Genomic DNA, 17,678 nt, shown 5'->3' with positions numbered 1-17,678 from the left:
CATTTGCTTCACAAGGTTTTATTCAAATGCAAGGGCAAGGTTGTAAATAATAAAAAAAAACAAAAAAAAACAAGTTGAATAAATGAAAATGGTAGGACAAAAGGCAAAAAGGTATTCTTGGAACAGTTTGTCAATACACTACGGTGTAAAAACTGCAATGTTTAGTTAGTCCATTGTTTTAGGCAATCAGTCTGAATTCATTATCACCCCTGAAGCTGATTCATCCCTTTTTTTTTGTATTTCTCTATTTTGATATTGCACTTTTAAAGTGACTGACTGGTATCCAGAGAGAGGGTCATATAGTCAGCCTGTGTGGATAACAGGTCGGGTTAGAGGACATGTTCAGAAGCATCACAAAACGATTTGGCTGGAAATGCTTTGGAGAATAAAACAGGACACAAACAAAGCAATGCAAAAATTACAGTTCGCTGACAAACAAGCTGTGTTAAGGTTTATTTATAGTTCAAGGTAAGTGCAAAACACATGACAGTCGGTCAGGTCAGTCAGGTGAGAGATAGTTGGCTCAAAGGCGTCACCTCCTGAGCCCGCTTTTCCAAATGCTTTGAGCGTACTGGCCGTTTTTTTGGAGGAGCAACATAAAACCTTAGCACTATCGTCTTCTGGTCAGTTATAGTGGCATTAAGTCATGTGAGTTCTGGAGTAAGATTTAAGTTAAGGGTCGGGTCAGGGTTAGATCTGTCTCATGCTACGTACGTGATGAGGGTACCATGGAAGAACATTGTGCTGACAGTTGTAGAAGACATGTACCAGTGCTTCAGGTTTGCTCTGCCAGGAAAACAATAAACCCTCTTAAGCACTGAGTTATTTTCAAGTTGTGACATATACATCTGTGCCTTTTCTTTCTGCATTAGTGTCTCCCTCGTGGTTAATCTGTGAATGGCTCTCAATGCGATCACGAGAGAAAAGCTCAAATCTTTGCATCAAAAGCTGTTTAAGACAGTGCATGCTGAAGCTCTCCTTTAGAACTTCGTTTATGAATCCACATCTTTTCGCTTCATGTTACGTGAGTGTGAATTCCTGCTCAGCTCCTCTCATCACTTAGGTCCAATTCCACAAGTTATTCAGTGCTCTTAAACTTACTCATCTACTACAGATAAACTGTATGCTTCGTCAGTGATTAAACAACAAAACTGTTACTGTACAGATAAAGTGATTCAGAATTTGTATCATGAAAGTGCTGAAACCATCTCTGAAAAAAAAAAAACATGTTAAACGAGGCTGTGAGAGGTCTCACTTTGCCTGTAAAATGTCTCTGCACATGATGGCTGTGAATTTAGTGTGCGAGCCCATGTGTGCATGTTTTCACTTCCAGCACTGTGAGTAACAGACCTCCTACTGTGTGCTTCTGCCCACCGAGTGCAGAGAAAGAAATTAGAAAAGATGCAGTGGAGAAAGTGAAAAAGATGGCAGAAGAAACCACATCAATCACGACCGCCGGCTCCACGGCCCACATTGACTCCCCACAGCGCTGAGAGAATCTAACCTCCCACAAACCATCCATCATTCAAACAAGCGTGACCGGTTTCGCGGCTCTGCCGTGACCATCCCACATACAAAGTTCGGGAATCACCAACCAGATCTTCCCACACTTCACAAAGTATACTGACACTAACCATGACCTCCACCTCGCTAAAGAAACCGCCGATGACCCCTCGCCTAATCCTCTCCTACTCTAGGTGACCAGCTTCAGATTAGAGATGTTGTTGGATGTGGCAAATAATCATAAACCTACTGTACCCTCTATATCTCCCACCAGCCAGGCCATATGCTGTGGTCGAACAGATGGGCCAATACATATTCCCTCGCCCTGAGAGAGGGTGAGAGTTGGGCCAGAAGAGGACAAGAGCGGGGGAAGGGCAGAAAGCTGGTGTCACAGACTAACGGATTTAAAGTATTTGTGCAGTGTCTGATTAGACAAGCAGTGGTCCATATACTTTCTGACACTACCACACCCACAGGAGACAAGACAAAACCAGACGGGCAACGTAGTGAGGCTCAGGCAGAGCACGCTGGTTGATAGGAAAAAAAGCAGAGAGGTGATGTCTGGTGGTGGGATGTTTTACAATCTGGACGGTAACTTCAGTGATCCCTGTTGGAATCGTTGTGCCATCTTCAGTTGGTTTTTCAATCTTCCACATGACCCCAAATTAACAACCATACATTTTGTGTAACGCTCTGAGGTGAGTGGAAAGATCACACAGCTCTGAGAACTTCTTACAGTTTTCAATTCCACAAACAAGTGGCTGTTATGTGCAGAGCTTTACGACAGTACAAGTGATAATAAAAAAAAAACAAACATGGCATCAGTATAGTCTGATTACAGGAATGAAACCACAGTGACAGACAGTAGAAATAAAAAAAAAACAAAAACACTAGTAATATCCTTCATGATGGAAAATGTGGTGTGAAAAACAAATGAACAGATTGACCATAGACCTTTGGAGCATTTGGTGATAATCAGTATGACTCTGGCCTTGGCATAGTCACTCGGTACATGTGTGACTGGGCTGTGCGTGCTTGAATGAGTGAGTAACTGCATGTGTTGGAGTGTGTTTATAGTACAGCGCAGCACTCTGCAGTACAGTACAGTGTGTGCAGTGCCAGAGACTTCAGTCATCTGTGTGTGTTGTTTATTGAGCCTTGGACCCTAGCTTTCCCAGTCAGGGCAGGCCATCCCGTCATCATCGGAGTCAGACTCTGGCGAGGCCTCCTTGATGCGTCGCAGCGCCTCGTGGATGCTCCTGGTCAGGGGGTCGGTGGAGGGCGGGAGCTCTCCCTGGTCTTTTCTCTCTTTACAGGGGACGCGCCTAAGTTTGACCCCCTTGCGAATCTGAGCCAGGATGCTGTTGGGGTCTTCGTCACCCTTATTAGCAGCCAGGGCGCGCTGGTCGACCTTCTTCAGGTGGAAACTGCCTCTCTTTAGGGAGGCAAGAACCTCGTCCATGGGTGAGCTCACTGTATGCAGAAGGATGAGAGAAAAACACACCGTTATTGGATTTTGTAATTAGCTAATGTAACAAGCCCTGAAAAACTATCATGGCACTTAACGGCCTCAGTACCTCGTCTGCTGTGGGAGTCGAACTCTGGAGTCTTCTTCAGCTTTTTCCGAGCGCTCACCAGTTGGCTGCTGTCAAAGAAGCGAGGGATGAATGGGCCGAGTGGAGACAGAGTGAGCTCCTCTGCTGCACTCTTCCCCTCGGCCTTCTGCCCGTGGCGGCCCGGACTCCCAGAAGGTGACAAGTCCTCCTTTGTTGGCGGCGGAGGCGGAGGGGGAGGCGGCGGACGAGGGGAGATAGGGGACGCCAGCAGCGAGGACAGGGAGCAGGGAGAGCAGGAGGAGTCTGCAGGACTGGGCACGGGCAGCGGAGGGAGTGACGCTGTGAGGGCCGTGACGGGCTGAGTGGTGAGGGTGGAGCTGGGGCTGGGGTCCGTCTGCACGCTGGTGCTCAGGCACATGGGCTGGCCCTGCGTCTGGACGCAGACAGAGTCCACGCGCTCCTCCCTCTCACTCACGCTGCTCATTTCCATGCTTCTTCCTCGCTCTCTCCTTCTGGTGTGAGCCACGCGTAGCCGAGTGGACTTCAGGATCACCTGACCTGGGTACCGCTGGAGAATCAAAGAAAGATAAATAGATCGATAAGTAAAATAAATGAATATGTTGAGATACTTCTATTTAACGGGAGGGCACGTACCTGTTTGAAAGTGCGTAGTCTGTCCAGAGTTCTCTGCCTCTCCTGACTTACTCTGCTGTTCTTCCTTTCCTCATCTTCCTCGTCTTCATTTTTGAGCTGGAAAATTTGGAGGTTTAGAAGCGAAGAGAGTTACTGACAACGTTTTACATGCATAAAGTAATATGATGATGAACACAGCTCATACCTGTAACATGTGGTGAGGTATAGAGTCCTTGTGGATGGTTTGGCGTCTCTGCTGTTTCTGGGTGTGGTTGGAAACACAGATCTCCTGGAGAATGGAGGGAGAAACATGAACAAACTGATCCACACAGAATCATGCTTTACACAAACAAAAGACTACAGCTGCTACAAAAACTTCTAGGCCAGTGTCATATAACAAAATGTACTATGTACCCTATAATATTTTGAGGCCATTTATTGCTATGTGCCTTTTTACTTTTGTTGTAAATATTGAGAGTTTTAGATGGCAGACAAACTGAAGGGGAACAGAAAGATTTCTGCTTGGATATGCTCAGTCAAACAAAGTGCAAAAAACAAACTGAAGTCTACACATTGAATTGCAACCGCTATCGATATGCAGAATGATGAAAGACAAACTTCAACAAAGAAAACAAAACAGAGTAAAGGACACACACCCTCTTGTTCCTCAGATAGGAGCGCTTGGCAGTGATGCGCCCCCTTCTTGCCTCCAGCTGTCGAGCGCTGACCTGAAGTCTGCGCAGCTCTTCTCTCTCCGCAGTATCATCCTCTGTAATATCGTCTGCACTTTCAAAGGTGTCATAGTACACCACCGCATCCTGATGCTCTGAAAGCACACATGCGTAAATATATAGCTTTGCATGGACACATCAAAACACAACTTTCATGCGCCTGACAGACACTTCATACCATTAACGCACTGCCGAATAATTCAGGCTGTCTTGCTGCAGACTCGTGTGCAGCCGACAGTTTAGACGAGTTTGTAAACGTAGTGTGAAGTAAATACCTGTCATCTGTCTACGAATGCTGTCCAGCTGAGCAGTGAGCAGCAGCTCTTCACACTGTAGTATCTCAGCCTGGATGTCATACAGCTGGAGCTGGAGCTCATAGTACTGTGTCTCCATGTGGTCTAAGAGGGCCATCGCATCCTCGCTGCTGCACAGACTCTGCATCTGAGGGGATGAATGAAAACACAACAGTCACAAAACAAACCGCGCGCGTGTTTACATGTGTGCACATTTGCCTAACGTGATGTTGAAAGCACTGCCACACCTCGTCTCTGAGCGTGTGTTTTCTCTGTTCCAGACAGATCTCCCTGGCTCTCTGGAGCTGCAGGGTTTCCTTGGCGACAGAATAGCGCAGTCTCTCCATGCGCCCCACCGCCGCCGTCCACGAAGATTTACCAAACTTACGCTGGTCCACTTTCATGCGCTCGTATACCCCTACACACACACACACACACACACAAACAAAGCACATGTTACAAGTGCCTGCGTGAAACCTCCACACAGTGAAACTCATGAGAGAGTGAGTCACAAGCACGTTCAGTTTTCTCCCCTGGTACAGTGAGTGGGCATATCTCCCACTATTCCTTTAATGTGATGACTCAAATCTCACAGGAGTAAAGGTTTCTTACAACAACACAGAGAGAGACATCTATTGGCCACTTTCGGATACTACAACTACTTTCCTTCCAGTCTTGCACTTGAAGCCACTAGCTTACTTGATTTTTGATCTGATAAGTGTCAGATAATAAATGGAGCAGTCAGTGTTGGAGGAAAAAGTTGGATAAGCAGGAGCACATTGTGGAGTAACCCTGCACAGACACAATCTACTGGCAGAGCTGTTTGATCAATAGGTTGTCCTTGTTTCCTCCTGTTCCTGTCAAAGCATGGCTGTCTGCAGTGCCTCATTAATACCAAATCACATTAGCCCTGGGATTCAAAACCACACACAGGTCAATAGCACGCCAATGCTACTACTATGTGTGCGTGTTCAGTGTTTGATTATTCAAAGTCACTCCTCTGCTGCTTTATTGACTTGACATTGGCGGTGACAGCGATGGCATATAGTACCTTTCTGGGCTCTGGCAGTGATCTCAAAGTATTTTACTGTAAACTCCTGGATGTTGAGGACGGCCTCCTGAGCTTTCTTCTGCCAGTCAGAGTCCTCCTTTTTTAGACCGTCAATGCGCCTTGGGCCCAAGTAGTCATTCTCCATGGAAATCTGATGAGAGAGGATATTGTGGTCATCAAGACTAAAAATGACACATCTCAGTGGGAGATTGAAATGATTTATTCTGTGAAAAATAAAGCGCACAAAGACACAGTTAGTAGAAAAACGGATTTTTCATGAAATTTATAAAATCGTCTTTAAAATATGTAAAACCCGGCATTTAGAACATATATTTGAAAAAAAGGATCTGCATGGTGTACAAATGGTTTTGTGAAGTGACAAAAAAAAAAAACATAAATGCAAAGAGATAACATGCTTGACTGACATAAGCTGTGACACTGTTTACGCACAAAAAAGGGTTCCTATGTACACAATACAGCTAATGTAACCTCACTGGCCACTCATAAAACTGCATACCTAGAAGATAGCACTGTGTCTCTATCATATAAAATGCAAAGTTATTGTTGGTAGTTGGAACTTCTTATATCACACGTTACTGTATTAATAGCAATAGTGATAAAAAACAGAGATAGAAATGGCTTTTTAAAACTTTGGATTTTTTAGGTGGTGGTCTACATGACAGTACAGTTTACCTGCTGCCTGCTATGAGTAACAAGATAAGTTATGAATAAACACTGTAACTCGATAGTTTCACCACAAAAGCAGGCCTGGAGAGGGAGCTACACTCCCAGAAAATGGAAGCACTGGCAATTGTCATGGAAATTCCTCCTCTCAGTCAGTTGTAGTTTGACCAGTCTGATTGCCAAATGCACATGCATACAACTGTGCAAACACTTTTTTTTCTTCAAACCACATCTATTGCAAATACTAGGGTCAGTGTGACATGGTCATCAACAAACCCAGGGGCAACAAACCCAGGAGATTTAAAAAAGTGTTTTCACCATCAAGGCCGAGTATACTGAATCAATGATGTGAAGAATCGAAACTGTCTATCGATGGTTTTTGTTCCTCTAGATAAAGAAATGGCGAAAGCTGATTATTTCAGCACATATAAATACTTAAACAGCCAATCAAAGCCTGTAGTATTCCAGCATTACCTGCTTTATCTTGTAAATACTGCACTGCAGAATCATTTGGAGTCAGTTAAGAGACACAGCTGGACAATCCTTGGAAATTAAGTAACTGATCAACATGAAGCAAGCCTGATTAAAAATCTTGGGGGGGAAAAAAAAACCCAAAAAACTCTCAAATGTCCAAGATGAAAACAAACTGCACCTCTGCAGCAGACAAGCAGGAGAGCAAACAGTAAAGGTTAGGGAGCTGCACAGTGCCCGTCTGACCCTAAGTAACCTTGCTGCAGCTCAACTCACACTGCACTACTCAGCAGTGCACCAGTATCATTTGCCACTGCAATTTCCTGATGTCTGGGCACCAGCACGCATTCCTGTAATCTTTTTTTTTTGTTGCATTCCTCTACTTTGTTTAATTTTAGAATAGCTGGCTGTACGTTCGATCATTTGTGCTCCTGTACCTCTTAGTGGATCATAAAAACCGAACAGCTAACAATGAACAAATCAAACACATATTAGTTTTACTCTCTGGGCTTTGGAAGATATAAGGAAATATTTTAGACAAAAGCCAGGCTGATGCTACTCTCCAACAACTACTGCCTCAGTTGAAAAAGTGGGATTGTCACGATTGTAAATGTGTCCCATATACATTGAAATCAGTTTGTCTCTGCCAAAACTCAGCTACACTTACAACACTGATTGTTAAAGGAGATTTCACTTACTTCTTGTTTTCTTTGGATTTAATTACATTCCTAGTTTGTTTGATTTGACACTATTACTTTTTCTCCACAGTCTCTTTTTTTCTAGGCTCACATATTACAGTAATCTTATTCCTCCTGGCATTTCCTCTCTCCTTAATTCTTTTCACTAACAATGGTGGATTGGATTTAGTATTGAGGATGCATTTTTGATATCAAATACGTCTGTACAACAAAGGGAAAAAAACATCACCGAGTTAAAAAAACAAAAAACAAAGAGCAATGGAAAGAAGTAGTAGCTCCAAATATGTGAACAGCTGATAGGAGTTGTAAGATTAAGCTGCCTGCTTTGTCTGACTCCAGTGACCTGAAAACTTGGCCAAACCAATCGACTAAAGAGACAGCATTTGACAGTGCCTTAAGGTTGTAGTGAAACAAGGAGGAACCAAAGACTACTGTTGCATAATGAAAATCTGCAAACACTGAGAATTCTTACAGTCTACTCATTCTAATGTGTACGAACTTGGTAAACTAAAATGAATACGTACTTAGCCATGTACTCTACACTCACATTCCTCTTATTCAGGCTACACACTCTCATTAGGGCTACTGCTGGTTTCCACTCAGTTACACACTGAGCAACACACAAGTTGTGCGATCGTATCTTTTGATAACTCGCCGACAAAATGAGAAACTGTTGACAAATCTCAGAGAAAACCTTAGAAACAAACAGTGTCTCTGGCAATCCCAGAGTAAATAAAACATGCTTTCTGTATAAATATTATGCAGAGAGTGGAAAATGATTTTGTCAACCTTGTTATTCTTGTCTGGATATTAAAATGTACAAATTGTATGAATGTATAAAAGACACCACGATCAAGTACAACAGCTTGTGTACTATCCAAAGTTAACCAGTTTAATCCATTTCCAGAGTGGGACTGAGAATGAGTTTGTGAGACATTATTCAACCACACTGGAACATTTCAAAGATAGAAATAATGGCAAATGATAAAATATGAAAGAATAAACCAAAGCCATAATCAGTAAAAGGCAAAGCCACGCTGTGTTCGAGCTACAGAAGCTGCAGGCTATAAATAGACCCGGAAGTATGAGGTTAACCCTCCCCTTCACCTCCCCCTGCCGCTAAGAGGTTCCATGGTGTAATGGTTAGCACTCTGGACTCTGAATCCAGCGATCCGAGTTCAAATCTCGGTGGGACCTGCATTTTTGCACTATTTTTCTCCTCCTTTCTGGAAAAACCTCTCAGGGCTTCCTGGTGCTGACATGTTTGTGAGCCAACTGCAGAAAAAAACAGTGAAACCGCAGAGAGGCAGAACGGAAGAGAGTCTGCTGTGGAAAAAACAACTGTGGTGAAGAAGTGATTTGAGAGTAAAAGCAAACATGACTGTCAACTCTGACCCACTGTTTACAAAGTGGATCAAAGCTGATCCTAATTTCAAGTTTGTAAGAGAAACTGACTTTTTTGAGGGATGAGATCTGTCTTACTGATCCGTATTTGACATTTCACACCAATTCTACACATGAGTTATTCCACTCTATTGTAAAAAGATTTTATTCGGATTAATAAAATACATAACACTCTGCTGACATTACTGTCTCTTGTTGACACAGGAGGTTCTCTTCTTCCCAGAGAACCTCCTGTTGAGTACATTTATTCAGTCACACCTAAACTGAAGAGCTTTTAACTTTGCTCTCCATCTTTCCATTTCTGCTGCATACCTGCTGATCCCAATGTGTCAGCATCAACCTGTACCTGCAGTAAACCTATAGGACCACACACACATGATTTATTCATGTCTCTGAGACTGCAGGAAATTGGAGAGCCATTCCAGCTGACAGCACGTCACTCAACCCCCACGTGCCACGTCCCAGACGTATTTTAGATATTGTGGAAAATTGATAAGACTGAGCGGATGGTGTTCCCAGTGATAATTGGGGAAAACTGTGTTGTATTTTTTGATGTATGTCATGTGGCAATGTGATACTGAAATCGTCTTATTACTGATGTGCTGTGTATGAGTCACAGGGCTAAATATAAATGTGCCTCAGCACTGCAACGATTGAACAAAGCCTGTCCACCATTTATCCATTCGCCTGCCTCCCTTTTCCTTCTGCAATTAGATACATTTCGACCCCCTCCCAATGCATTGCATATTATCAGTGTATAAGAGATAATGTCTTACAAATGACGTGCTCGTCTCCCATTCTCCAGATATCCCTGGCTCCAGAGATGCATGTTTCTAATCTGCTGATACAGGCCTCATCGACCTGCCCAGTGTCTACTGTAATCTTGTTTGCTGTTTTTCACTGCTCAAATTCTTTCTTTCCACTCATGCCAACCGGTCGAGGCAGATGGCCGCCCTCCCTGAGCCTGGATCTGCTGCAGGTTTCTTCCTGTTAAAAGGGAGTTTTCCCTCTTCACTGTCTTCAAGTGCTTCTTCAGTGGGAATGAGTGGGTTTCTCTCTAGAATACTGTAACATTTAAAGCACCCTGAGACTACCATTTGTTTTTCTTACTTCTTTCAGTCGTATATAGAGGCTTGCATTGTTGATCCTTGGTCTCAAATGTAAAGCACTCTGGGTCAACTTGTGCTGTTTTAAATGTGTCGTATAAATAAAGGTGACTGACTAACATAATACATCACAGTCAGACATGCACAAACACACTGATGCACACACACAAACACGGAGCAGGCTCTATTTTAAGACACATGAGAATTTCCTGTGACCATCAATTGTGTTTTAAAACCTCTCCACATCAGTCCCATAGAGAAATACAGAAAAACACATCTGCATAGTAGCAGGCTTCCCACCTAGAATTGGTGGGAAAACATTGGTCACGTTTAAAACAGGTTCAAAAGAGAGCATTTTTTCACCAACTGTTTGATTACATGTTAACATTTAGATCACATTTCACCAGGATTTGCATTAGTCACCCACTAAGACTCCAGCAGGGAATGTGCCCACGACCCAGTTAATGCTAAACCCCATCCTAAGCTACCAAGCTACCCAGCTGTTGGGGAGTAGTGTTAGCTGTAACCCCTAAATACTTGTGCATATGTGTTACTGCAGTCTGCACAACTTCAAGTTTTCTCATCAGAATGTCCTGAAAGCTTCTACTGGCCAGGATGTAGCTTATACAGTCAAATATGTGTGACATTTTATATTATAAATGAAACACACAGAAATGATATCTGCATTTGAAATAAAAACTCCTTTATATGAATCAGTGCTGTCTGTTTTAAGCTGTAACTGAGCAAATTATCAAAATGATGAACAAACAAGTTTGTGTTTTGAGACACTCTGATGTCGTAATCTCGTTTTAGCTGGTGTAAAAGAGGGCAAAAAAAGGTCTCACCAACTATCACCCAGTTTACAGCTAAAAATCAATGCTGAAATCTCCGTTGATGCTCTCTGGGCAGCATCTGAATAAGCCCTGCAGTCAGAAAAACCCCACAGAGTTCACATGACCTACAATAATAGGTCCTAACTAACTTTTTAGTCGTATTTTGTTTGCAATTTTCTCCTAGTTGGTTGCGATGAGTAACGTGCATAATGTTTTCACGACTGAAATCGACATCAGTGTTTGTGTGTGTATGCACTTGTCAGTAGATCCTAGTGACTCAAAGTGGTGGGGAAATGCCAGAGAGGTCTTTGCAAAACTCTGTTTAGGTGACAAATTCCCATCAAAAAGGTCTTTGTTACCTTGATCTGCTGCCTGCGTAGCATTGCTAGTTCCCTCATGTCTCTGAAGGGCTGCAGAAGGTACTGGTATAGCTGTGTGGAGGCCTCCAGCAGACCTCCATAGGCCTGGTCTTCTTCCTCATATAGCTCCAGCAGCTCCACCATGCTGTCCATGGCCTTGTGCTTCTCCAGCAGCTGCATCACATAAACACAAGAAGTTACTTTTATTATTGTCCATACAAACATTTTTCAGAATATCGAAACAAGGTGAGACCTTGATAATAGGGATTTGCAATTGTCCATATCAAATGGAGTAGAGAAAGAAAAAAACAAAAACAAAAATAAAGCATGACTGAAAAAATCTATATTTATTCAATGGAAAAACTGCAGAGTTCATTCTGTGGCTGTGATACAATCTGATGATATCATGGCACATGTTTTCCAACTCTAATCATAAGTCTACAAAAGTGAGAAGAACTCACTTGAAGGCAAATCTTTTAGTGTCACATACCGCTAAGTAAAAACCTGCATGTCACTGTGAGAGTGTAAGGATGCTCTGTGTAACTGTAAATAATAGGAGTCTATCTGAGTGCAGTCTCTCAGTGCACAACTGAGTGAGCAGAGTCATTTCTGCTGCTGGGAATAGGATCAATAAACACACACATTTTTGCCAGACTGAACAATCCTGTAGGCTACCAGCAAACACTAAAATAGCCATTAACTTAGCCCTCAAATGGAGTGGGAGGATCAATAGGCCAGTGTGTGTGCATGTGTGTGTGTACGTGTGAAATCCGACAGCAACTGTTTTTGAATTAACTACAGAGCTCTATCGCTGCAGACGGAAGAGCTCAGACTGTGATAAAGAGATGATTAAGATCAGCAGCTCTTCCGACATGCTCGGGACGGATGCATCTTAAAGCAGCCGTTCTCAAACCTTTTACTTTAAACGTCTGCATCTGATTTTTATTCAAGGTCACAGGTCTGGAGCAATTGGTGATAGCAAAATAACACTTTTACATTTTAAGCAACATATATTTAAGTTCAATACAATCAAGATAGTGAAAATACATTTGAGCCTAGTTGGAGAAATGTCACTGTTTGCCTGCAGTCAGCTGCATCAGTGCGACCCCTGACCTCTGATGTGTGATTACACCACAAACGTCACATCCCTTGTGATTATGCAAGTGCAAATTATGGACAGTTAGTCCAGATTTATTTCTGATTCAGACATCTTCTTTCATTTACATGAGCTGTAGAAACAGTGTGCTAAAGAAAATGAGATAGATTCTATTTCTGCAGTTTAGAAGCTGATGGTAAATTCTCTGCAGCAACATCACACAACACACATTTTACATCATTATGACAACTATGTCCAGGATAGGGAAATAAGCCACATTAAAACTACATTTATCTGGACAGAGGGTCACTGTGAATAATTTCCTGCTACATTGTGTCGTCACTAACGATCTACTAATCAATAGAAAATGCATCTCACTTCACTGCTGTTTTCACAACATGAGGCATGGGCTGGGTCCTGCCGCTCAGTCCAGATGTGGAAGCAAACTGGAAATCCCAAACCGGCAAACATTTATTGAACCAATTGGAGCAAATTAGATCTGGCTGCCTGGCGCATATTCTGTGAGAGCGATGACTCTGCTGTTTGGTGTTTTTTGCTCAGGAAGGGCAGCAAGTCAACGCTTCCTGTGTCTGGTTTTCTGTCTTTTTTATTCTGAGTGTGTGTGATTCTGTGCGAATGGGAGTGGGTGTGGGACTGACTGGGTGGAATGACATGTGGGTTGTTCGTCTCTGTTACTCACGGCCGCTTTTCATTGCCAGAAGCAGAGCAGAGAGGAAACGCCTTGGCCATTGAATCATGTAAACACATCAGTATAAAAGCATTTTAACTTACTTTTGCAATGACAGCGAGCGTACACACAGATGGAAAATCCGACTGCGACCTTGCTGTCCTTACAGTACTGCTGTAGCAATAACAGTGTAATCTCGAGGCAAAAACATGCAACTGCACTTGTATCTGTTGTAGGTGTCTGCTGCCTCTTGGGCACAGTGTCAAAAATATCTGAAAGAACCCGAAATGTAAGCTACTCTTGTTCCTTTTTGTTCTGTTGCTAGTCTGTTCACTTTTGTCCCTGCTGCTGCTGCTGGAAAGACAGAAGTCACACTGAAGTGTAAAACAGTGAAAGTGAGTGATAAAAACTGTTGGATTGATGTCGGGCATCGTTGCTACTAGACCTGTAGCATCAGGATTCAAATGGAGTGCTTAAAGAACCCCTTAACTCTTCCAGCTCGAGGCGACTTTTCAACCAAGCAGCATTCAACGGACATGCAGCCTCACTGCAAAGGGGTTGGAGGATCGCATGTCTCTGTCGCCTCTGCATTGGATGAATTCCCATAATCCTTCACTCTGCGTACACAGAAAGCTACTCAAACTCACATCAACACAGAAACCAGAAATCCACCTTTAAAGCCAGCTTCTACTCTTTTGAAAATTGTTTATCTTAATATAAAAAATGGATGTAAACCGACCATTCAAACTGAAAATTTCTAGTAATTTTACTGTTTAGTTATTGGGGTTTTATTTCTTGAAGCAGTTATAAGTCACGGTACAGCATTCCTAGTGAATATGTGCGTATTGGATGAAATGATTGTCCTTTTCTTGGCCAATGCCACATGTATTTGAAAGATATTGCTTCCATAAATAAAGGTAACACTCAGAGCGGGTACCATCCACCGTCAAGGCAGCGAGTAATGCTGCAATGGAAATAATTGAAAACTCTTCCATTAAAGGTCCGTCTCGCCTGGACTCTCAGAGGACTTCTTGCACTCTCCGGCTCCACTAGTCAAGGATGCATTAATCTAACACCATTGATTAGTAGGACAACGTGAGAGCCAATGAGCATCAATAGGATGTCTGTTTATATTAAGAGCAGTTAATCAATCACTAGCTGCTGCTGATGTGTAAGACAAGGAGGCCTGGAGTGTGTGCTGTCTGGAGCACGTCTCAGAGTCTGCGTCAGGGATACGCCATTTAAATTTGGTGCAAGTGTTGGATTACATTATATACATGCAGAAGCATCTCATAGAAAATGTGTATTATAACTTCATAACATCTTTTCGAGTGATGTATAAAATAATCCTAAATAAACAGCTCTCATGTGATAAATAAAATTGCCAAAAGCAGTGTCTGCATCTGATGAAACTTGGTGTATTTCCAGGTCTATATTCTCCCAACAGGACAACATAACTATATGTAAAAGGAACAAAAGAGACATAGACATCTGATGTATAACATGAGATGCTACAGTTATGATGAAGATTTGGTGACTAGACTCTCAATAAGGGGACCAATTAAATGCTAACGGGAGGTAAAGTCATGGCAGCAGACACAGAAGATGACTTTGCACATTATTTCAACAAGCTGATTCTAAAAGGAAAGAAGTGCTTGAACCGTGTTTGTGTGCGCGCACTTGACTCGCTCAGCTGTGTAAGCAGCAGACAGCAGCCATGCTGAGGGTATGATATTCCACAGAGGACGAGCTTACAACTGCAACCCAGTTTTACAAAATCTTCCCTCAATGGCTGGCCAGTGGAACGGGTTGGTCCACCGTGTTTTCAAGAAACTTCTTTTGGAGGAATGAATGAAACATGGCTGTCATCAGTGCAAAGTTACCGGATGAATACGTGTTTGTGGCCTCTTTTTCTCACAGAATTCACTTCTTTAGATCATGCACGCAACCAGCTTGGGTTTTATGGTTTGATTTCCCTCACAGAGGTGCACACATTGATGTTAATCTGCACTGCGTTGAATAAAATCTCAGTGCTGATTGCTGACTAGGCAGCTGCTCGTTTTTTGCCATTGATGATACATTATGCATGAACAAGATGGGCCACACATCTACGCTCAGTTTACCAAAGATCTTGTGTGAAGACAAAAAAAAAATTCCCAGATAACAAAACATGCAATTAAAGTGATGCTTCCCATGTGCTTCTGTTGTGGTTGTGTGACTTCTAAAGGTCATCAGTGCAGTGTCACGGTTCAACCATGTTTGTTTACTTTATCTGTGTAAGTAAACTGCATTACTTTGTACTTAAATGGATTACCTCATGTTAAGTATATCTATTAAATATTCATATACCTCAGATTAATGGCTCGGGAATCACACTTAATCGCTGCCATTTAGGTACATGGCACAGCCTAAAGGAAGTCCATTTGATTCGGTCAGTACAGCTCTGTTGTGCTATTCCAGATGTGCAGACTATGCATAAAGTATATAAGATGTTGGTAAGTCAGCGAGGGACTGTGAAGGATCAGTAAATCTCTCACCTCTTGCAGATGTTTTGTCGCCCGGCTGAGCGCCTCCTCATACCCGGACTGCCTCAGCTCGCTCAGGCTCTCGTAGTACTCATCCGGGTCGTCGTTTTCCGTGAACAGAACCTGCGACAGGATCTTCCATCCGCAGGTGTCGAGCGCATGACCCAGGTACACCTGCAATCTGTAGCACAGCTCGTCCATCTCCGTCTCGGACACTTCCGCCGGGCCGAACAGCACCGTCCACATCCCGGCCGGTTCCTCGGGAAACACCGGCAGGCAGGGCTCCAGGACCGAGTTGACCGAGCAGAGCTGCTGGTGGATCGCCCGGAGGTCCTGGAAGGAGAAGAGTCCGGCCCAGCTGCAGTCCTCCCGGCTCAGGCTGTCCAGCTCCTCCAGGTCCAGGCAGTCCAGGGACGGAGACAGCTCCTCTCTGTCGGTGTCCGGGCTGACGGGGGACGCCGCGGGTTTAAGCACGGTTTGTATTTTGACGGGGCTCGGTTTCGGTGTTATCTTGGTTTTGGGGCTGCATCCTTTAGCCTCGGCGGTTGCTTTGCTAGGGCTCCTGGACACTTTATCCCTGACCGGACTTTCGGGCCATTTTGTTTTGTCCCCATCCAGACTGGTCGTCTCCAGCGGAGGGTCTCTACCGAAGCTTCTCCTCTGAACCGTCCTGTTGTGACACGTAATGGCAAATTTACCCTCCACCTCATTCCAGGCGACGATAAACACAAATTTATGCTTCTCCTTCTCCTCAAACGCATTGGGGCGAACAGCTACCCAGCCCGACTCCAAATTATCCTCCATTGTGAAGGACATTTCTGCAAAGTGATGAAAAACGAAAAGCAACTCGGCGCTGTGTGGATGCGGCAGGAAAAAAAAACGGTTACAGCGTTAATACAACCAAACGGGTTTCTCTCCCGGGATATTTCGCCTCAGGGACTCTCCTCCTTCGCTCAAGCGGATGGATTTGGAGCAGTGCGGTGTCATTTCCCATCTCTGGCCCACCTGCTTCCAGCTCGGATGTCTGGCTGCCCGTCCCAGCCTCCTGCAGCCGCTAGCTTCGTCATTAGCCCTCCGACCCACCGAGGCTCCGAACGGGCGGCCGAGTTGTGTTCAGCCGTTACTCTCGCTGTGTCGCCTCCAGACCTCCCGGCTGATCATGAAGTCGCAGCGGGCCACAGCGGCTCCGCGCATCCTCCAGACACCGCAGACTGATGCCACACGGCGGCGTGACGAAGGGCTTTGTCCCGTCGTGTTGTCAGAAAGGTTAGCATCGTCTCCAAACTCACAACATGACCATGTTTTCTTCTCCGTTCGCCCAACAAGACCTCAGACGCAAAATGATGCTGCCTTCACGGGCTGCCAGGAATGTCGGAATTCCATAAAAAACGACAAAAAAAAAAATCAAATACGAGGACGAGTCGGTAGCTTTTATTGTGAAAACATTAAACTGCATGCTTATCTGAAAAGAAAACACACTCCTTTCGAGCTTGTCCCTGCATTAGAAGTTGCTATGATTTAACTGTCACTAGCATTTTGCCATTTTGCCATTCTGAGCAACTACCAAATCTCAATTAACATGACACCTATCCTTTTACTGGTGTTATATATTTAAACTGATCCTAATGGAAGTAGGCTTCGGCCACAATCAAGCTGCATTCGAGCAAAATAAGGCAAAGAGTAGATCCAGAAGGTTCTGTTTTGAAAGTACTTGAAGGCAACACCTCAGCTTCAGCAGAACACGTAGGGACGTGCTGACGTTCAGGGTGGACCAGTGTGGGATGTTTTCTGCAAGTAGGTCTGTAGCTGCAGCATCAAGAACAAACCGTACCAGTGCAGCTTTGTTTTTTCCAAAATTGAAGTAAATAAATGATTATTTTTTAAAAACTGAAATATTAGTAAACAATTAAAGGTCCCATATTGTTCCCCCTTTCAGCACATCAGTGAAAGTCTCAAATGCTCCCAGAATGTGTCTTTTCAGTTTTTTTAAATTCACAATACTGCAAAGATGCTTGCAATGATAATTTCACCATGCCTGTATTCTCCC

General features: G+C 43.7%; 1 protein-coding gene and 1 non-coding gene across 2 annotated transcripts; one reads left to right on the top strand and one right to left on the bottom strand.

The window, feature by feature from the left end:
* Positions 1–2: 2 nt before the first annotated feature.
* On the bottom strand, positions 3–16,908 carry LOC103357080 (junction-mediating and -regulatory protein-like). The gene is made up of 10 exons (XM_008281474.1): positions 15,644–16,908; positions 11,323–11,496; positions 5,768–5,918; positions 4,965–5,134; positions 4,699–4,864; positions 4,349–4,518; positions 3,898–3,981; positions 3,714–3,809; positions 3,081–3,627; positions 3–2,976 (listed from the first exon to the last, which is right to left on the bottom strand). Exons 1-10 carry the CDS (start codon positions 16,445–16,447, stop codon positions 2,669–2,671), a joined length of 2,670 nt encoding a protein of 889 aa, XP_008279696.1. The 5' UTR covers positions 16,448–16,908; the 3' UTR covers positions 3–2,668.
* trnaq-cug (transfer RNA glutamine (anticodon CUG)) lies at positions 8,746–8,817 on the top strand. Its single transcript has one exon. It is a non-coding gene; the product is annotated as a tRNA-Gln (tRNA).
* Positions 16,909–17,678: the final 770 nt, after the last annotated feature.

Source organism: Stegastes partitus, unplaced genomic scaffold (assembly GCF_000690725.1).
Source record: "Stegastes partitus isolate 25-593 unplaced genomic scaffold, Stegastes_partitus-1.0.2 Scaffold234, whole genome shotgun sequence".
Lineage (NCBI taxonomy): Eukaryota > Metazoa > Chordata > Actinopteri > Pomacentridae > Stegastes > Stegastes partitus.
Note: the sequence above shows the minus strand (reverse complement) of the source record. Positions and strands in the feature narration are given on the sequence as shown.